The 23,174-nt window shown below is 46.4% G+C and overlaps 1 protein-coding gene across 1 annotated transcript; it reads left to right on the top strand.

Annotated features, from left to right (window-relative positions):
• Positions 1-153: 153 nt before the first annotated feature.
• LOC120910557 (zinc finger protein 345-like) lies at positions 154-20,031 on the top strand (the record flags this gene model as incomplete). The annotated part of the gene is made up of 5 exons (XM_040322313.1): positions 154-346; positions 856-1,005; positions 2,331-2,469; positions 4,058-5,110; positions 19,292-20,031. Coding segments are annotated over exons 1-5 (2,274 nt in total), but the record flags the coding sequence as incomplete, so codon positions are not given.
• Positions 20,032-23,174: the final 3,143 nt, after the last annotated feature.

Raw genomic sequence — 23,174 nt, 5'->3', positions numbered from 1 at the left:
TCTGGGATTCTAATTTGATATTCCTATTGGTTTCTCAATACAGAGATTTCCTCTTCTGAAGCCAGGTGATCATATGACCATCACAGTGCCTCCATGTGACTCCCTAAAACCTGAGAGACACAACATGGAGAAGATTCTAGAAGTCACCAAGAAGATGATGGAGCTGCTGACAGGAGAGGTGAGCGGTGCCGGGAATTCTGGGACATTATCCAGTAACAGACAAGGTCTGGATGGCGCCATCATGGAGAATGGATCCAGTAATGGGAACCCACCAGAGAGATGTCCCCGTCCTCTGTATTCCCGGGATTCCACACAGGAAGGTCACATCATCCCCCATCATCATCAGGTAGGTGGGACTGAGCAACTAGAACATAATTCTAACACACCACCGTTTGTCATGACGAGAAAAATGCAATTTTTTTAAATCGGTCGTTAAAAACGGTCGTGTGTAGACTCCAGAGCATTTTTCGCGACGAGAAAAATGGCCATTAAAAATTTAGAACCTGCTCTATTTTTTCTCGTCGTTTTTTTCGTCGTGAAAAAACGGTCGTGTGTAGGCTTTAACGACGGAAGCAAGTTTTGAGAAGGGAAATTTGCATAATCAGCCCAAAGGGTGGCGCCATTCGAATGGAACTTCCCCTTTATAGTGCCGTCGTACGTGTTGTACGTCACCGCGCTTTGCTCAAGCTTTTTTTTATCACGATCGTGTGTATGCAAGGCAGGTTTGAGAGGAATCACGTCAAGAAAAACTTTGTTTTTTTCTATGACATGAATAATGGTCGTGTGTACACGGCATAAGGGAGGACATTCTTCTATGTAATCTCTTGTTTAATTTTAAACATCTTTGGGGTTTAGGATGAGGAACTGGAAGACATCAAAGCTGAGATTAAAGAGGAAGAAGAAGAGATGTCGATGAGTGGAGCTCAGCAGTCTTTGGGAGGGGGAGGTCCTCTGTATTCCCGGGATTCCACACAGGAAGATCACACCATCCCCCACCATTACAAGGTTGGTTGAACAAAACATCTGGGGCATGGACTTGTGAGATGATGTGTAGATCTTTTCTGTGACGAAAGGCGGGATGCTTAAGGCAGGGGGCAGTCGGGAGGCTTAAGGCAGGGGGCAGTCAGGTGGAAGTTTTAGAGTCAAATATGTTGTTATTAATATTTTGATAAAATAACGACATGAGTGTGGAGCAGATGTTCAGTACAGAAAGCAATACAATATAAATCACAGAGTTAGCATGTTTCAGGAGACAGCTCCAAGGGGAATGCACGTAGTCGTCACTCAGGGTAATACACTGAAAGTCTATACGTATCGCAAAACGAAACCATAGAACCGGACGGAAATACATTTGGGTGTGGAGTAAAGAAGAGCAGACATAGGTGAAAGTATAAAGAGAGAGGGGAAAGGGGAAAGAGGGAGAAGGCTAGTGAGGGGGAGAAGGTGCAGGTTAGCTGCAAGGGAAGAGAGGGTTGAGGGGGGCGCTGGACAGACCTTGGTGTGACAGACCCACACAGGTGGAAGTTTTAGCTTTGCATCCATACTCCCACCGGAAACCCAAAGACTTTGGTTTACTGGAAGCTGCTCGACGGGCCGGCGAGGAGGGGAGAGTGTGCCTCGGTCCTGTCTCTGGAGGCCAAGGGCTGCCCCAGTACGTTGCCCCACCCGGCAGCAGCCCCCCACCCCGGCTGGCCATGTCGGCTACCTGGTTAATCCTGGCAGTAGCTGTCCAGCACCCTGCTTAGTTGCTTCTGTCAATATATAGCTTCCTCCAGTCTAGACATACGAATCAGATATTAAATATATATAGGTGGAGGGGACAATACTAGCAGACAGACACAAACAATAGGGGATTCAATTAACCATGTAATCCACATCTAAGCAATACTTTGATTAATCATGCATTCGAGACTGGTCTACAACAGGCTATGAGGCAAAGCTCATACAATGTCCCAGTAGTCTGATACAGTGGAATTCATTTATCTTCAGATATTGTTGATAAAAGTTTCTGTCCCAAGTGAAGGAGCCTCTCCAACTTTCAACACCTATAACACCCAGGATAACAGGGGTAAAACAAAATGCTGAGTCCGGTGTGGTTGTAGGGCGAGTCTGGTTAGAGCAGACCAGACTGGGCTTCTTAGTCAACCTGTGCCTGTAATAGACGCAGGGTGATTTACACATAAGAGGGGCCCGGAGAGCTGAACAGGAAGTTTCCCGACCTCTCTAAGGAAAGCTGCGTTCCACGGCCCTCCCGCCCAATGTGACTCCATCACATTTATTATATGTGATGTCACATTAAATTTTAAGTTTCTATCCTTCTCTTGGTATAGGGTGAAGATCTGATAGATATAAAAGTTGAGGTTAAAACAGAAGAAGAGACGTGTGTGAGGGATGATCAGCAGTCTATGGAGGAGGATGGAAAATTGGCGACATCTATAAAGGAGGACACTCCTACAGAAATCAGCACAGGTCGGTCATTTATAGTAAATACATTCACTATATGATTTATATTGCACTTTTCGTAGTCCTAATGTCTTCAGTATTAACTCCATGTTGTACATTAAATACTCCTGAATCATTTACTATATACTCTATGCTGTACGTTACATACTCTTGACCCCTGAACTGTGTACTCTAAGCTCTACATTACATACTCCTGACCCCTGCACTGTGTACTCTATGCTGTACATTACATACTCCTGACCCCTGCACTGTGTACTCTATGCTGTACATTACGTACTCCTCACCCCCGCACTATGTATTCTACGTTGTACATTTCATACACCTGACCCCTGCTTTATATACTCTACGTTGTACATTACATGGTCACGATACTATATAGTCCTAACTAGGGTTGCACCGATACCACTTTTTTAAGACTGAGTACAAGTACCGACACTTTTTTTCCAAGTATGCACCGATACCGATTACTGATACTTTATTTTTTACGTCATGTGACAGTGGCACTAATATGCAGCACTTATGGGCACTGATAAGTGGCACTGATGAGGCGTGGACTATGTCAGTAGTCGAACAGGGAGCAGCGCACAGAGGAGGACATGGGGAACCGGAGGATTATAGGACACTCGTCCTATAATCCCCTCATCACTGTCACTCCTATAAAGGAGAGTTCTCATTGGTTAATAACCCAAAATTAATCCGCGCAGTCACCCAAATAACCAAACTGGGTTCCACCCCACCTACCTAATGATACAAATGGGAGAGGTCAGGAAAGAATTGAACTGGTAGGAGATCAGAGGAGCCATTTACTGGTTACCTTGAGGGGGGGAATTGTAAGATCCTCAGAGACAAAGCTGCCTGATGTGGGCAGAGTCCTGGTTTAGGGGAACCAATCAGCTCATGTCTAGTAATAATCTTTGTATTTCTATTTTAGTAGATGGACGGGAGATGAGGAAAACCTCAGAGGATTGTCTCACTTTGTCTCCAGACTGTAAAGTAGAAGATGAGGACATCACACAGTATAGTCCAGGAGAAAACCCGACTACCTCAAATGTCCATCCGGCACCACACAGTGTAGATGGACCATCGTATTCCTCTTATCCTGAGGAACCTCAGACTGTGCGGGACGGTGCCGGACCATCGTATTCCTCTTATCCTGAGGAACCTCAGACTGTGAGAGACGGTGCCGGACCATCGTATTCCTCTTATCCTGAGGAACCGCAGACTGTGCGGGACGGTGCCGGACCATCGTATTCCTCTTATCCTGAGGAACCTCAGACTGTGCGGAACGGTGCCAGACCATCGTATGCCTCTGATCCCGAGGAACCTCAGACTGTGCGGGACGGTACCGGACCATCGTATTCCTCTTATCCCGAGGAACCTCAGATTGTGAGGGACGGTGCCGGACCATCGTATTCCTCTTATCCTGAGGAACATCAGACTGTGCGGGACGGTGCCAGACCATCGTATTCCTCTGATCCCGAGGAACCTCAGACTGTGCGGGACGGTAGCGGACCATCGTATTCCTCTTATCCTGATGAACCTCAGACTGTGCGGGACGGTGCAGGACCATCGTATTCCTCTTATCCTGAGGAACCGCAGACTGTGCGGGACGGTGCCTTCCTTCCAACCGATAAGAGGTTTTCCTGTTCTGAGTGCGGGAAATGGTTCGATTTGAAATCCCGTCTTAATGTGCATAAAATAACTCACACAGGAGAGAAACTACATTCCTGCCCTGAGTGCGGGAAATGTTTTTCAAACAAATATACACTTTCCATACATCAGAGATTTCACAAAGGTGAGAAGCCGTTTTCCTGCCCTGAGTGCGGGAAATGTTTTGGACAAAAATCAAATCTTGTCACACATCAAAGGTCTCACACACAGGAGAAGCCGTATTCCTGTTCTGAGTGTGGGAAATGTTTTACCAGAAAGTCATATCTTTCCATACATCAGAGATTTCACACAGGGGAAAAGCCGTATTCCTGTTCTGAGTGCGGGAAATGCTTTCAACAAAAATCAAATCTTGTCTCACATCAAAGGTCTCACACACAGGACAAGCCATATTCCTGTCCTGAGTGCGGAAAATGTTTTATATATAAATCACGTCTTGTCATGCATCAAAGGTCTCACACAGGAGAGAAGCCGCATTCCTGTCTTGAGTGCGGGAAAACTTTTTTATATAAATCACGTCTTGTCACACATCAACGTTCTCACACAGGGGAGAAGCCTTTTTGCTGTTCAGAGTGCGGGAAATGTTTTTTAGATAAGTCCACTCTTAGTTATCACCAGAGACTGCACACGGGTGTGAATCTGTATTCTTGTTCTGAGTGCGGAAAATGTTTTGTAAAAAAATTAGAACTTGTCGCACATCGGAGATCTCACACGGGGGAGAAGCCGTATTCCTGTCCTGAGTGCGGGAAATGTTTTTCATCGAAATCCTCTCTTTATAGTCATCGGAGATTGCACACGGGTGAGAAGCCGCATTCCTGCCCCGAGTGCGGGAAATGTTTTTCACAGAAGTGCCATCTTGAAAAACATCAGAGAAGGCACACAGGTGAGAAGCCGTATTCCTGCCCTGAGTGTGGGAAATGTTTTTTACAGAGTGCCAATCTTTACCAACATCGGAGATCTCACACGGGGGAGAAGCCAAGTTCCTGTCCTGAGTGAGGGAATTGTTTCTCACTGAAGTCCTGTCTTCCTGTACATCAGGGGTCCCACACAACCCTCGAGGTGTATTAGTGAGTGCGGGAAATGTCTTGTATATGAATGTTGCTGGACATGTGGGGAAGAAGCACACCCTGATATACACCTCAGATATACTCCATGGCTGATCTTCATCATGTAAGAAACAGTTGATAAGGAGATCGGAGATCACCAAAGACATGGATGAAGTGTTGTACCGTGTCGGCCATTGATAGCAGGAGAAAAATAAAAATGGAGTCTTTACCTCTCATTGGCTGAGTACATTCTGGGGTGGAAACCTTCGCAGACGATTGGAGGATTATTTTTGGAAGATTAGTTGAATGAATAAAACAATGATATGAGATGATATATAAAGGTCAGTGTAACACTTGGTGTTGTATTGGATTTGGTGTATTTTAGTCGGGTCGCAGTGAGTGCTGCCGTCACATATCGGGATTTATTACTTTATAGGTTTGGCAGAAAGCACAGTTTCTTCTCATTCTTCTAACAAGTGATTTTTCCGACCAATCGGATTTCTACCTTTATTATTTCCTGATTTTATGTCTGTAATCTTCTTCAAATTATAATAAAAAATGTATTGAAAACTCTTGTGTGTGTCGGTGCAATGATGACAATCTTCCATATCCAGACATTGTTCATGGGTGAGGCTTTAATAGACTTTACAGGTCATCAGATTAGAGCTACCTGGGAAAAATGGTCTGGAGTGCAGTGGTCAGGAGTATATCATATACAGCCCAGGGTACAGAGTGTAGTGGTCAGGAGTATATCATATACAGCCCAGGGTACAGAGTGCAGTGGTCAGGATTATATCATATACAGCCCAGGGTACAGAGTGTAGTGGTCAGGAGTATATCATATACAGCCCAGGGTACAGAGTGTAGTGGTCAGGAGTATATCATATACAGCCCAGGGTACAGAGTGTAGTGGTCAGGATTATATCGTATACAGCCCAGGGTACAGAGTGTAGTGGTCAGGGGTATATCATATACAGCCCAGGGTACAGAGTAGGGGTCAGGAGTATATCATATACAGACCAGGGTACAGAGTGTAGGGGTCAGGAGTATATCGTATACAGCCCAGGGTACAGAGTGTAGTGGTCAGGATTATATCATATACAGCCCAGGGTACAGAGTGTAGTGGTCAGGGGTATATCATATACAGCCCAGGGTACAGAGTGTAGTGGTCAGGAGTATATCATATACAGCCCAGGGTACAGAGTGTAGTGGTCAGGATCATATCGTATACAGCCCAGGGTACAGAGTGTAGTGGTCAGGTGTATATCATATACAGCCCAGGGTACAGAGTAGGGGTCAGGAGTATATCATATACAGACCAGGGTACAGAGTGTAGGGGTCAGGAGTATATCGTATACAGCCCAGGGTACAGAGTGCAGTGGTCAGGAGTATATCATATACAGCCCTGGGTACAGAGTGTAGTGGTCAGGAGTATATCATATACAGCCCAGTATACAGAGTGCAGTGGTCAGGAGTATATCATATACAGCCCAGGGTACAGAGTGTAGGGGTCAGGAGTATATCATATACAGCCCAGGGTACAGAGTGTAGGGGTCAGGAGTATATCGTATACAGCCCAGAGTGCAGTGGTCAGGAGTATATCATATACAGCCCAGTATACAGAGTGCAGTGGTCAGGAGTATATCATATACAGCCCAGGGTACAGAGTGTAGGGGTCAGGAGTATATCGTATACAGCCCAGAGTGCAGTGGTCAGGAGTATATCATATACAGCCCAGGGTACAGAGTGTAGTGGTCAGGAGTATATCATATACAGCCCAGTATACAGAGTGCAGTGGTCAGGAGTATATCATATACAGCCCAGGGTACAGAGTGTAGGGGTCAGGAGTATATCATATACAGCCCAGGCTACAGAGTGCAGAGGTCAGGAGTATATCAAATACAGCCCAGGGTACAGAGTGCAGTGGTCAGGAGTATATCATATGCAGCCCAGGGTGCAGAGGTCAGGAGTATATCAAATACAGCCCAGGGTATAGAGTGTAGTGGTCCGGAGTATATCATATACAACCCAGGGTACAGAGTGTAGTGGTTAGGAGTATATCATATACAGCAGGGGTCGACAATATCCGGGCGCCAGGTCGCAATTGCGACAAGAAATTGTGACCTGGCGCCCGCTGGTAATTAAGGCCGTGAAGCCGCGGCCTCAATTACCGGCCACCACGATCGCGTGGTGGGGGCACAGGATCCTGTGCCTCCGTGCTCCCCCGCCGCACGATCGCGGGGGGCCCGAGACAGCCAGTAATTGAGGCCGCGGCTTTGTGAAGTCCCAAGCTCTTCCTTCTGTCAGCTGGCACCATTTGGTGGTGGCCGTTGGCATTACACGTTAAACAGCAATTCTAATATGAAATGAGTGATAATAACTGCGCTGTGTGGGTATGGAGGGATAGGGCGAAAAACAATAAACAAAAAAGCAAAACAAAACAGTGATCAATAAGTCCCACCAATTGGGCGGGATGAACTCTACAAGCAGTGTGCAATCTGAACTGTGAAGGTGGGTGATCTGGAAAAGGTTAACACTATGCAGCAAAATCCTTATAAGGAAATAAAATAAACATGGAAGTGAATAAACACGGTTATCAAAATAAATGTCCAGGATTGGTACTAAGGACCAAAGGTAAGTGATCCCAACACATAATAAAGGGTAAAAATCCAGTGAAATCAAGTGCAAATAAAAGTCTCGCATCCAAAAAGCATGTATTTAAAGGTGCAGTCCTTGATAGCTGTGAGTAATAAGCGATGAGAAACCAGGAAATCCAATATTTCAGAGAAGAGCAAGCTTCGGTGCGCACACCTCTAGTGGTATGGAATGCTCACCTCAAGGCCATAGCACGGAAAGCCTGGATACCACTGAGGGTGTGCTCAAAGATCCAGCAGGATGAGGGCTAGATGTAGTCTCCACATTAAATGACCATATTGGAAGAAACAAGAAAAAGAGGAAGATATGGCGTAATACTGGAAGCAAGGGTCTAAAAAACGTTCAATCACATGCACATGCACTCACATGGAGGCCGTGAGCAGTGGGCCTATCTCCTACGAACGGCGAGTTCATGCGACCCAGTCTGTGATCTTGATTGTATGCTTATCCTCTCTCTTTGGCCTCCACCTAAACGTCCACGGATACTGGCACTAAATGCTCAGCGGGTATAAATGGGCAAAGAGAGAAGAAGGCACTTAGTACAGCTCCGCTTCAAAAAGTATTTAATATAAAAACATATAAAAAAAACTCACATTTAAAATGTCAGAAATATCCAAACAAAACGAGCAGCGAGCTCATATCTCTCCCTTCAGAGTGTGTGAGGTCTGGTACTTCCTGTCCCTACACGTGGCGTCATGTCACATGACTTCATCAGGGGTCAATGGTCGTGTGTACGCGGCATTAGGCTGCATTCACACCTGAGCGTTTTCAGCTCACAGAATGCTTGTAAAACCAGAAAAACGCCCAACAAGCAAAATCCCATTCATTCCAATGGCACCTGTTTACATCTGAGCATTTTGTCACCTGAATCAAAACTCTTGAAAAAAGCCTTAAGCTCAAAAAAGATTGTGAGCTTCTTTGGGGCAGATTATAGGCCCTTTTCTGCTTTTTACATTGTCGACCTGTACAAATTCGTGTCAAAAACGTGCGACTTTGAAACGTTTAGGTGTGAATGCCGCATTACTGACTGAGGGGACATTGAAGTAGAGGAGGGAAACAAGAAGAAAAGCGCCTCTGAGTATTCTGTATTAATATTTATAATTGTAATAATCCAGCACTTACATCATAATATTCATGGTGAAGTCCGGGGAGCTGGTGTGATCCTTGCTGACAGTCAGTGGATCCAGAGTCGAGAGATGTATTTATCTGAACCAAGCTTCCGCAGCCGCCGTTGGGAGCCGGGGAGAGCCGACTGTATCCGCGGTGATGAGTGGCAGCTAGGCTGGAATCTCGTGTGCTGGCGTGTGACGTCAGTTGGACGGAGCCGAGGAGGACCACGACGCGTTTCAGAGCGTGCGCGTTTCTAAGAGTGCGCTTGTCTGTTTCCCGACTCGCGCACGCTCTGAAACGCCCCGTGGTCCCCCTCGGGTCCCATCCAACTGACATCACACGCCAGCAAGATTCCAGCTGCCACTCATCACCACGGATACAGACGGCTCTCCCCGTCTCCCAACGGCGGCTGCTGAAGCTTGGTTCAGATGAATACATCTCTCGACTCTGGATCCACTGACTGTCAGCAAGGACCACACCAGCTCCCCGGACTTCACCATGAATATTATGATGTAAGTGCTGGATTATTACAATTTTAAATATTAAAACAGAATACTCAGAGGCGCTTTTCTTCCTATTTCCTTCCTATACTTCAATGTCCCCTCAGAGGCTTTTCTTCTTGTTTCTTTTCTTTCATATTTTGAGCTGGCTTCGCTTCTGGAGAGCTGCCCTGATCACCTCTCAACTATTTGTACTGGCTTCATATAGCCACCAGCATTAGCCCAATGGTACTTTGCTTGGACTGAATCCTATTTGGACTGATTAATTTATGGACTATTCACACAGTTGTTGTGGTTCCAATTTTATTATTATTATCATTTTCTTTTACATTTTATATAACCTTCCCTTATAACTGATTGTCTATGCAGACACCCTGAGCGCTGTAATCCATTGTTATTTTGAATTAGAAGAGAGGCTAGCTAGGACTAAACTAACAAGCTCTAAACAGGAGGGCAGGATAGAGAAAGATCCCAGAACACATTAGTAAACAAGTTGCAATGGCCCAACACCGCCACTAGAGTAAGAAGACAATGACTTTCCTAAGCCTGTCTCTGTGAAAAACTAACACTGACTGAGGGGACCTGGAAGAAGAGGGGAGGATCTAGCTAGGAATAAAGGGGGTAATCCACAAAGAAGCGGCGCAACGCAACTTTTCGGATTTAAGTTACACCGCCGCAAAATTTCCACGTTAGGTGCCGATCCACAAAGCACTTACCTGGAAATTTGCGGCGCTGTAACTTAAATCCGGCCGGCGCAAGGAGTTCCTATTCAAATGGGACTCGCCCCATTTAAATTAGGCGCGCTCCCGCGCCGGACGTACTGCGCATGCTCCGTCGGGTAACTTACCCGACGTGCATTGCGCTAACTGACGTCGCTTCGACGTCATTTGCTTAGACGTTAACGTAAATGGCGTCCAGCGCCATTCACGGACGTCTTATGCAAACGACGTAGAATTTAAAATTTGACGCGGGAACGACGGCCATACTTAACATGGCTTAAGACAACTAGGGCTCAGCCCTAGTTTTACGCGGCAGAACTCGACGTAAACAACGTAGATTTAGAGCGACGGGCCCGTCGGAGCGTTCGTGGATCGCCGTAACTGGTCATTTGCATATTCTAGGCCGGCCGCAATGGCCTCGCCACCTAGCGGCCGGCCTAGAATTGCATCCTTAAGATCCGACAGTGTAATTCAATTACACATGTCGGATCTTCGTCCTAACTATGGGAAACTGATTCTGTGGATCAGTTCCATAGTTAGGACCAGGGATACGACGGAGTAACAGCAGTTACTCCGTCGTATCTCTTTTGAGGATTTGGCCCAAACTAACTAGCTATAAACAGGGGGTGTGCTGGCCAATGACCAGTTAGTTTGTTCATTTAAATAACTGTAAAAAGCTTGGGTTTAGGTCGAACTTATGGTCAACCCAAACCCAGAGCTTACTGAGTAACAGAAACCGTTAAGGCCCGTACACATGGTACGAAAATCAGAAAGTAAAAATTTGCCTGACGGACGATCTGCTGATTTTCGGATCGTTAGTAAGGTGCTTTAGGCCAGATTCACACTAATGCGATGCGAATTCCAGCTCTGTTATCTCTGCAAAAAGATAAGAGAGCTGTTCAGCAGATCATCTCCATTTTAGCTGCGAATTTGGAGACCTGGGAGAGGGGAGGGGAGGAGGGAAGTTTATTGAGTAGAATGAGAGAAATCCTGAAGAGAAATGAACACATGTGCAAATCAGATGCGTGCCCATAGAAGATAATGGCCCTGAATTCGCAACTGAGCCGCACCGCAATGCCTAGAAAACGCACATGTTTTTTCAGCAGTGCGAATGCATCGCACATATGCATAGGCGTGCGCACAGGGTGTGCCCAGGCACACCCTAATCACCCTGTGCAGCACAGATTCCCTCTACTGCCCTGGCTCCCATCTTTCCCCACTGCAACGTTGCCAGCTTCCCTCCTCTACTATCGGCTGTTGCTGCTGGGATGTTTTAGGAGTGGGGAAGGGGCCAGTAAACATGTAATTTACTGGCCCCTTCCCTTTCTGAATGAACACCATGAGTGATCGTAGTGTGTGTTTGGTCGTTAGGCTGCACACCCTAATGCAATAGGCTGCGCACACCTATGCACATATGTGAACCAGCCTCATTGAAATTAATGTAGTCAGAAATGTTCTGCGAATGGGATGCGGTTTAACCCTTTCACGCCGAGCGTACGCATATATGCGTCCTCGGCTTTCAGGGGTTATACCGGGATGATGCCTGCAGCCGCAGGCATCATCCCGGTACCGTTGTTTAGAGCCGGCGATCGGCTTTCCAAACATAACAACCGATGCGGCTAAAAGCCGCTCGGTTGTTATGCCGGAGGAGCGGGAGGGGACATCCCCCCCCTCCCGCCGCCTCTCGCCGCTCTGACCGGGCCTCCCGTCCCACCGGGAGACCCGATCCACGATCCGGCGCCTCCAGCGTCTCGGCGCGCTCTGAAACAAAGCCGTAAACGGCTTTGATTCAGTGTCCGCATTGAAACCACGGAAGCAGCGTCATGACGTCACTTCCGGGTTTCTCAGACGCCAATGGCGCCGGATTTAAAAAAGTATACAGTATTCAGAATCGCCGTTTTCGGCGATCTGAATACTTTGAAGTGCAAAGGAGGGATTGGGGGTCTTTTAGACCCCCGATCCCTCCATAAAGAGTACCTGTCACCACCTATTGCTGTCACAAGGGATGTTTACATTCCTTGTGACAGCAATAAAAGTGATCAAAATGTAAAAAAAAAAAAAAAAAATTTTTATATTAGAAAAAATAAATAAATAAGAAAACAAAAAAATTTTTTTTTAAAGCGCCCCCCTCCCCGCGAGCTTGCGCAGCAAAGAAAGCGCATACGGAAGTCGCGCCCGCATATGAAAACGGTGTTCAAATAACACATGTGAGGTATCGCCGCGATCGTAAGAGCGAGAGCAATAATTATAGCACTAGGCCTACTCTGTAACTCTAACCTGGTAACCGTAAAAAAAGTTTAAAGCGTCGCCTATGGAGATTTTTAGTTACCGTAGTTTGTCGCCATTCCACGAGTGCGTGCAATTATAAAGCGTGTCATGCTTGGTATCTATTTACTCGGCATAACATCATCTTTCACATTATGCAAAAAAATTGGGCTAATTTTACTTTTTCATTTTTTTAAAATTCATGAAAGTAAATTTTTCCCAAAAAGTTGTGTTTAAAACACCGCCGCACAAATACCGTATGACATAAAATATTGCAACAATCGCCATTTTATTCTCTAGATTCTCTGCTAAAAATATATATATAATGTTTGGGGGTTCTAAGTAATTTTCTAGCCAAAAATATGGATTTTAACTTGTAAACACCAAATGTCATACATAGGCATAGGCATGAAAGGGTTAAGCCACACTCAATTCGCATAGGTGTGAACTCGGCCTTAGCCGATTTCAGTTTTTCGTCAGACAAAAGCTGGGTGTGCAGACTATAACATTTTTTTGTATGTGAACTCAATGTCCGATTTTCGTTTAATTAGTGCGGTTTTTATACGAAAAAAAACAAGCAAGACTACACATGCTCAGAAACGAAAGAATACATACAAAACTATTCAACACATAGCGTCACTTCTGAAGTTGTTTTCTGTCGTACGAGGATTTTCGTATGGTGAGTAACCTCTTCACTTTTGACATGAGACTAGCATCCAACAAAAACTGAACGAACGGTCATCCAAAAATCTGACCTTGTGTTACGAGACTTACATGGAAAACAGGAAGTGATGTCAGGTACAGACAGGAAGTTCCGGGTTAGAGGTGAGTCGGGAGGAAGTAGAGAGGAGACATTGCTGGAACTGGCAGCAGAGAAGGTAATAAGATCTTATATTTTATTTACACACAGTAACCCCCGTCATGTCCGTCCTCTTCCTCCATAGTCACTGTTTACGTCTTTTATCTGCAGCAGATGATACACACATATATATTGTGGAAACTTAGATTAACCCCTTCAGGGTCAGAACATTTCGGGGGTTGGAACATTCTCTTCATTTTGGGATTAAATTCTAGTAATATGGGCCTGAGAGGCTGTGAGGGGTAATTGGGGTCAAGGCTCTGGAGGCCTCTGAGATGATGGTGACTCTGAGTGGTTAGTCAGGCTTCTTCAGGGAAGAGGAGAATGTAGGGCTCAGGGGGCCTCTAAGTTGGGGAAGGGGATTCTTGATCATGATGGTCCTCCTACCTGCACTTTTCAGAGTTCCTTACAGAACTCCAGCCAGTAAATGAAGGCAGCCTTCACCTTCTTCCCATGTTACCGGTCATGTAATATGTTCCAGGACACCAAGTGGAATGAAGAAGGGAAGTCCTTCACCCTGGGTACACACTCGTTGTTAGAGGATCTCTGTGCACAGACTCGTCTAGCAGGCCTGTGTTGTGGGTCTGGGGGAGCCGTCCAATACCTTCCCATGACATAGACTGTGTCAGAGCCTGGTACTGGAATTCAGAACACCAGAACCCACCGCCAGTCTGTACAAGGTCCTGGATACTACAGTATACTTGGCAACTAAGAGAACAAACCCCTAATCCCTGATGTCCTCCTCCTACCCACACTGGGCTGCCATTGGAGGGATGAGAACAAAATCCTTCCCTCCAGCCCTCTACTTCACCAACATCATCCTCCTGCTATCCAATCCAATCCCTTCTCTTACTGCAGAGAGTGACAGTGACATCACTCTTATCATTCAGCAGGCTGCCAGAGATTGAAGCCTTGCAGTTTAGCCAATTGTCTGAATTAAGGATAAGCTCTGGCGTGTTCGCATAGAACACGTGCAGAGCCCGCCAGGAGGTGTGCACGGCGCTGCGCTAATAACAGCCAGGGAGACATTTCACGATCCCTGCAGCCGAGCATCGGGACAATGTCTCCCTGGCTGTGCATGTCGCACAGCGCCGTGCACACTTCCTGGTGGGCTCTGCACGTGTTCTATGTGAACACGCCAGAGCTCATCCTTAGTCTGGATTAGCTCAGAACTCCAGGCCAAAAGTCAGCAAGTTCTCCTTCCTGGACATCACGATGACCCTACATTGACCTTACAGCACTGCCTCAGAGCAAAACATGAAGACAGAAGAAGGATTTATCTAAAACTAATCAAAACCAGTTCAGAAACAAAACAAACCCAACAGAGAAAAGGGAAATTTCTAATAGAGAAGACCAAGAGGGTCCCAGGACCTCGAAAATGTAACAAAGGCTAAACAGTCCAAACTAAATAAGTTTACATGGGGACAGTAGTTCTTAAATGTACAGCAACCCTCCTATTACCCCCCACCCCCCATATGCTATTATTGTGTGACCAATACCATCCGAATAATTCTTACTTTAATTTCCCAAAGTTATCCATCTACGAGGAGATCTGTATAGATCGAATGACGGCACCAATGAGGATGGAGGAGGACCGGAGTCACATGACTGAGAAGATCCTAAACCTCACCCTGGAGATCTTCTACCTGCTGACCGAAAAGGTGAGGAGGATTCTGAGAGGTCACATGACATCACTCTTATCTCTATTAATAAAACACAAACCTGACCGGAGAGGTGAGGATTCTGGGAGGTCACATTACATCACTCTTATCTCTATTAATAAACTACAGACCTGACCGGAGAGGTGAGGAGGATTCTGGGATTCTAACTTGATATTTTTATTTTTTCTCCAATACAGAGATTTCCTGTTCTGAAGTCAGGTGATCATATGACCATCACAGTGCCTCCATGTGACTCCCTAAAACCCGAGAGACACAACATGGAGAAGATTCTAGAAGTCACCAAGAAGATCATTGATCTGCTGGCAGGAGAGGTGAGCGGTGCCGGGAATTCTGGGACATTATCCAGTAACAGACAAGGGATGTGTCTGGATGGTGACTGTATCATTGTGTGTGTCAGGTTCCTATAAGGTGTCAGGATGTCACTGTCTATTTCTCCATGGAGGAGTGGGAGTATTTAGAAGGACACAAGGATCTCTACAAGGACGTCATGATGGAGAATCAGCCGCCCCTCACATCACCGGGTAAGAGGAGACTTTATTGTAAAGGAGAGAGCAGTACGGAGGGTCCACCTAGATCCCCCATCATCTGATAAACACATAGAAACAATGTATTCAGTCAGTGTGTGTGTTTCCTACAGATGGATCCAGTAATGGGAACCCACCAGAGAGATGTCCCCGTCCTCTGTATTCCCGGGATTCCACACAGGAGGATCACACCGTCCCCCGCCATCATCAGGTAGGTGGGACTGAGCAACTAGAACAGAATTCTAAGCTATGAGAGGACATTCTTCTATGTAATCTTTTGTTACGTTTTACACATATATTCTATCATCTTTGGGGTTTAGGATGAGGAACTGAAAGACATCAAAGCTGAGATTAAAGAGGAAGAAGAAGAGATGTTGATGAGTGGAGCTCAGAGGTCTTTGGGAGGGGGAGGTCCTCTGTATTCCCGGGATTCCACACAGGAAGGTCACACCATCCCTCACCATTACAAGGTTGGTTGAATGGAACATCTGGGACATGGACTTGTGAGATGATGTGTGGATCTTTTCTATATGTGATGTCACAATATTAAATCTTATGTTTTAAGTTTCTATTCCTCTCTTGGTTTAGGGTGAAGATCTGATAGATATAAAAGTTGAGGTTAAAGCAGAAGAAGAGACGTATGTGAGGGATGATCAGCAGTCTATGGAGGAGGATGGAATAACGGGGACATTTATAGAGGAGGACACTCCTCCAGTGATCAGCACAGGTGGGTCATTAATAGTAAATACATTCCTCCACCCATACTGCTCACAGATTGGCCCAGAGTAGGGCGGGGACTGGGTGATATCACCTGTAATGCCCTGGTCACTTTCCTGAGCTGTGTTCCCCGTCCTGTATTCCTGTATTTCTCTCGGATAATCTTCTTTCTCTGTGCTGCAGAAACAATTTATGTATCTAGACTGCATTTATTTAGATTCTGGGGTTCAGCTTGCAGCAAAATGTTGAGTTTCACCCTAGGTGTTACTTGACTTAGGCACTTGGTCCATGTGCCTCGGGTCTTCTGCCCCATGACCGCATCTTGCAAGATCTCTTACAGAGCAATTCTCCTGGGGTTACTTACTCTGTTGTTTGCTGGCCGTAGCATATGTCTGTATAGTCTGAAACCCTGCACACACGGCCGGGAATCCCGTCAGAAAAAAGTGTTACTGAGCATGCGCGGTTTCGTTGCCCTTCAGGTAAAATGACCGGTTTTCCTGGCAGGTCGTCGCCAGGAATCCCGAAGGGAAAATAGAGAGCTGGTTCTCTATTTTTCCTTTTGGGAAAACTTCTAGGAAGCATACACACGGCCAGGATTCCTGGCCAAATGCTCCCCTGCCGGGAAAACTGCTTGCAGTCTCAGGAGATGGGAGGCAGCAGTTTGAGGCCTCTGCAACTTGTCTCAAGTAAACATTTTAGCTGCCACTGATGGCTGTGTACCAAAACTGACCATTACGCTATATAATTTATATTGCACGTTATGCAGGCCTAAGCCCTGCACCATATAGTCCAGCCCTCAAAAATTCCTCTCGCCTTCTCGCATTTTGCGAGTGGAATTTAGTGCAGGGTGAGTGAGGAGCCGGGGTGGACCTAGCTGACAGTTTCCTGGCTGATCGCTTCTAGCAGAAGCGGTGCGGCCATCAGAGCGGCCCGGAGGGGGGTTCCTTGGCCCCCCCTCCCAGCAGCTCTAATGTCCTGTAAAAAAGCCTGCATCGCCTCTACCAGAAGCGATCAGCCAGGAAACTGTCAGCCGGAGGACACAGAGTGGCAGGGCCGGACTATCCTGGGGCTGCTTTGAGCTGAGCTGAGGCTGCAGCACTCCCCTCCCTCTCTTTCTCCTCCTCCTCTTGTGTATCACACACACAGCAGTTATCTCCTGCTGTGTGTCACGGAGCTGAGTCTGTAATAGGCAACGCTGTAAAAAGGTCCGCCTCCCTAGACCAGCTTGTGTCATAGTAGATGGAACACTTATTGAATCGGTGTTCCGCCTATCACATGAGCCGGTCTAGGGGGACAGGACCTTGTTACAACGCTGCCGATTACAGACTCCGCTCCGTGACACATAGTGGGATATGCCTGCTGTGTTTGTGTGATCCATCATCCAGGCAATGGTCAGTCTGTATTGATGATGGGCACAGTAAAGCTGCATTTTATAGGGCGCAGTGAGGCTGCATTGATGGGCTAAGACTGCATTCATGGTCACAGTCAGGCTGCATTCACGGGCACAGTGAGGCTGCATTTATGGGTACAGTGAGGCTGCCTTCATGGACACAGTGAGGCTGCCTTCATGGGCACAGTGAGCCTGCATTCAGGGACACAGTGAGGCTGCATTCATGGACACAGTGAGGCTGCATTTAGGGACACAGTGAGGCTGCATTCAGGGACACAGTGAGGCTGCATTAATAGGCAGTGAGGCTGCATTCACGGCACAGTGAGGCCGCATTCAGGACATAGTGAGGCTGCATTCACGGGCAGAGTGAGGCTGCATTCACGGGCACAGTAAAGCTGCATTTGATGGACACAATGAGACTGCATTGATGGGCTGAGGCTGCATGTATGGGCAGTGAGGCTGCATTCATGGACACAGTGAGGCTGCATTTGATGGACACAGAGAGGCTGCATTGATGGTCTGAGGCTGCATTTATGGGCAGTGAGGCTGCATTCATGGACACGGTGAGGCTGCATTTATGGGCACAGTGAGGCTGCATTTATGGGCAAAGTGAGGCTGCATTCACGGGCACAGGGAGGCTGCATTGATGGGCACTTTGAGGCTGCATTCACGGGCACAGTGAGGCTGCATTGATGGGCACATTGAGGCTGCATTCACGGGCACAGTAAAGCTGCATTTGATGGGTACTGATATGCTTTATTTTAATATTATTAAAGTAGTTTTTAATATTTATTTTTGGAACTTAATTCTGCATAAAACATTTAACAGTGTAATTTTATGAGATGGTTTACGAGGGCGTGTTTAGGGGCAGACTTAGGAGCAGGGCAGGGGAGGGGTTGGGTGGGGCAACTGGTAGGCCTGGCTAGTGGCTCAGGACTTGAAATTTTGAGCCCTGATTGAAGTTTATTTCATAAAAGACAGCCTTAGTTGTTTCCTCACTCTCTGACTAAGGTCCATGAATAAAGAAATGATCTGGTAGGAGATCAGAGGACCCATTTACTAGTTACCTTGACGAGGGAATTGTAAGATCCTCAGCGACAAAGCTGCCTGATGTGGGCGGAGTCCTGGTTTAGGGGAACCAATCAGCTCATGTCTAGTAATAATCTTTGTATGTCTATTTTAGTAGATGGACGGGAGATGAGGAAAACCTCAGAGGATTGTCTCACCTTGTCTCCAGACTGTAAAGTAGAAGATGAGGACATCACACAGTATAGTCCAGGAGAAAACCCGACTACCTCAAATGTCCATCCGGCACCAAACAGTGTAGATGGACCATCGTATTCCTCTTATCCTGAGGAATCTCAGACTGTGCGGGACGGTGCCGGACCATCGTATTCCTCTTATCCTGAGGAACCTCAGACTGTGCGGGACGGTGCCGGACCATCGTATTCCTCATATCCTGAGGAACCTCAGACTGTGCGGGAAGGTGCCGGACCATCGTATTCCTCTTGTCCTGAGGAACCTCAGACTGTGCAGGATGGTTCCGGACCATCGTATTCCTCTTATCCTGAGGAACCTCAGACTGTGCGGGACGGTGCCGTCCTTCCAACAGATAAAAAGTTTTCCTGTTCTGAGTGCGGGAAGTGTTTCCGTTTTAAATCTAAACTTAATGAGCATAAAAGATCTCACACAGGTGAGAAACCGTATTCCTGTCCTGAGTGTGGGAAATGTTTCCAGTTTAAATCCAAACTTAATGAGCATAAAATAACACACACAGGTGAGAAGCCGTATTCCTGTCCAGAGTGCGGGAAGTGTTTTGTACAAAAATCAAATCTGGTTGGACATCAAAAGTCTCATAGGGGGGAAAAGCCGTATTCCTGTCCTGAGTGCGGGAAATGTTTTTCCAAGAAATCCCATCTCAACAGACATCAGAGATTGCACACGGGAGAGAAACCATATTCCTGTTCTGAGTGCAGGAAATGTTTCATACAAAAATCAGCTCTTGTCACACATCAAATGTCTCACACGGGTGAAAAGCCGTATTCCTGTTCTGAGTGCGGGAAATGCTTTGTACGAAAATCATATCTTGTCGCACATCTGAGGTCTCACACGGGGGAGAAGCCATTTGCCTGTCCTGAGTGCGGGAAATGTTATTCAGACAGGTCGTCTCTTCACAAACATCAGAGATCGCACACAGGTGAGAAGCCGCATTCCTGTCCTGAGTGCGGGAAATGTTTTCCGCGGAAATCAGACCTTGTCATACATCAAAGATCTCACACAGGTGAGAAGCCGTATTCCTGTCCGGAGTGTAGGAAATGTTTCTCACAGAAGTCACATCTTTGCACACAGGGGGAGAAGTCGTATTCCTGTCCTGAGTGCGGGAAATGTTTTTCACAGAAGTGCAATCTTGTCAGACATCAGAGATCTCACACGGGGGAGAAGCCGTATTCCTGTCCTGAGTGAGGGAATTGTTCCTCACTGAAGTCCTGTCTTCCTGTACATCAGGGGGTCCCACACAACCCTTGAGGTGTTTTAGTGCCACAAATGTCACCTTTATATCCGGGTTTATTTTCTGCTTTTTCCCCATTTTCTATGCTGTGATCTTTTCTACAATACTTTGTTATAATAATGTAACACGTTGTGTATTGTATTGTACACAAATTAATAATGACTCCGCCTCCACATTCCAGACAAGTCATTTTCCTGACCAATCGGATTCCTACCTTTACCATTTCCTGATTTAATGTCTGTAATCTTGTTAAAAGTAAAAAAATATAACTAAAAAAAATATTGTGTGTGTCGGTGAAATGATGACAATCTTCGATATGCAAACATTGTTCAGGGGTGACACTTTAAAAGACTTTACAGGTCATCAGATTAATGGTACAGAGTGCAGTGGTCAGGAGTATATCATATACAGCCCAGGGTACAGAGTGCAGTGGTCAGGAGTATATCATATATAGCCCAGGGTACAGAGTGCAGTGGTCAGGAGTATATCATATACAGCCCAGGGTACAGAGTGCAGTGGTCAGGAGTATATCATATACAGCCCAGGGTACAGAGTGTAGTGGTCAGGAGTATATCATATACAGCCCGGGGTACAGAGTGCAGTGGTCAGGAGTATATCATATACAGCCCAGGGTACAGAGTGCAGTGGTCAGGAGTATATCATATACAGCCCAGGGTACAGAGTGTAGTGGTCAGAAATATATCATATACAGCCCAGGGTACAGAGTGTAGTGGTCAGGAGTATATCATATACAGCCCGGGGTACAGAGTGCAGTGGTCAGGAGTATATCATATACAGCCCAGGGTACAGAGTGCAGTGGTCAGGAGTATATCATATTCAGCCCAGGGTACAGAGTGCAGTGGTCAGGGGTATATCATATACAGCCCAGGGTACAGAGTGTAGTGGTCAGGAGTATATCATATACAGTCCAGGGTACAGAGTGTAGTGGGCACGATTATATCATATACAGCCCAGGGTACAGAGTGCAGTAATTTCAGTTCTATGTCCACCTGTTCTGTGGGTATACTGATTCATGTATTGACATTCCTCCTTAGACCCAGTCTGTCCTGACAGTATGGTCACCTGCTGACTTGGCACCATCCACAGGCAGCTTCACTCTTCATTTAGACAATGAATGTGAATCCAATGCAATATTACTTCAGAAAATTGCAGTACAGAGGATGTTTTCCCAGTCTTTTGAAGGGTAAGAAGTCAATGACTTTCCTAAGCCCTGTCTCTATGAAAAACTATCACTGACTAAGGAAACATGAAAGAGGAGGAGGGCCGAGCTAGTGCTAAACTAACTAGCTCTAAACAGGAGGGCAGGATAGAGAAAGATACCAAATCACATTAGTAAACAAGTTGCAATGGCCCAACACTGCCACTAGAGTAAGAAGACAATGCCTTTCCTAAGCAAGTCTCTGTGACAAACTAACACTGACTGAGTAGACATGGAAGGAAAGGGGAGGGTGTAGCCAGGAATAAACTAACTCGCTCTAAAGGAGGTCAGTGAATGCATTTTGTTTGCCAATTGGAGAACTGTGAACAGCTTGGGTTCGGGTCGAACTTGTGGTCAAGTCAACCCAAATCCGAAGCTCATCCCCACTGAAAAACAGAAACTGTTCATTTTTTAAAGAACTCTTAGCGACCTTTGGAGGAACCCTGGCTAAGAAAGGCTGGACTTGGCATTCATATATTTCTATTCCCCTTGATGGGAGAGGAGATGAGAGCACAAAGCCGTGTTCACACTATGGGATATTTCTCAGGGCTGCGGTTCTTCTGAGCTCCACAAGGTGGTAATCTCACTTCTACCAAGACAGGAAGTGATGTCAGGTACAGGCAGGAAGTGATGTCAGGTACAGACAGGAAGTGATGTCAGGTGCAGGCAGTTCCAGGTTAGAGGTGAGTCGGGAGGAAGTAGAGAGGAGACGTTGCTGGAACTGGCAGCAGAGGAGGTAATAAGATATTATTTTTTTATTTACACCCAGTAATCCCCCATTATGTCCGTCCTCTTCCTCCATAGTCACTGTGACGTCTTTTATCTCCAGCAGATGATGATACACATATATATAGTTTGGAAACCTACATTAACCCCTTCAGGGTCAGAATATTTCCCCACTTACGGGGCAGGAACATTGTCTTCATTTTGGACTTAAGTTCTGGTAATATGGAGCTGAGGTCATGTGAGGGGGTAATAGGGCTAAAGACTCCGGGGGCCTCTGAGATGATGGTGATTTTGAAGGACTCTGAGGGGTTAGTCAGGGTTCTGAGGGAAGAGGAGGCTGTAGGGCTCAGGGTTCCTCCGAGTGGGGGGGGGGCTCTTGATAAATAAAGGTCCTCCTACCTGCACTTTTCAAAGCTACTTACAAAACTCCTGCCATGAAGGCAGCCTTCACCTTCTACCGATGTTACCGGTCAAGTAATATGTTCCAGGACACCAAGTGGAATGAAGAAGGGAAGTCCTTCACCCTGGGTACACACTCGTTGTTAGAGGATCTCTGTGCGCAGACTCGCTTAGCAGGCCCATGTTGTGGGTCTGAGGGAGCCGTCCAATACCTTCCCATGACATAGACTGTGTCAGAGCCTGGTACTGGAATTCAGAACACCAGGAACCCACCGCCACTCTGTACAAAGTCCTGGATACTACAGTATACTTGGCAACTAAGAGAACAAACCCCTCACCCCCTACTGTCCTCCTCCTACCCACACTGAGCTGCCATTGGAGGGATGAGGACAAAATTCTCCCCCCACAGCCCTCTACTTCACCAACATCATCCTCCTGCTATCCAATCCAATCCCTTCTCTTACTGCAGAGAGTGACAGTGACCTGTCAGTCAGCAGGCTGCCGGAGATTGAAACCTTGCAGTTGAGTTTCTGACAGTTATCCGGATTAGCCCAGAACTCCGGCCAAAGGTCGGCAAGTTCCCTTTCTGGACATCATGATGACCCTACATTGATCTCACAGCACTGCCTCAGAGCAAAATAAGAAGACAGAAGAAGAATTGTATTTATTATTCCTTGTCTGCAGATCTAAAACTAATCAAAACCAGTTCAGAAACAAAAACAA

The sequence above is a fragment of the Rana temporaria genome, chromosome 8, assembly GCF_905171775.1.
Source record: "Rana temporaria chromosome 8, aRanTem1.1, whole genome shotgun sequence".
Classification (NCBI taxonomy): Eukaryota; Metazoa; Chordata; class Amphibia; order Anura; family Ranidae; genus Rana; species Rana temporaria.
The sequence above is the reverse complement of the archived record's forward strand: the minus strand, read 5'-3'. Positions and strand labels throughout refer to the sequence as shown.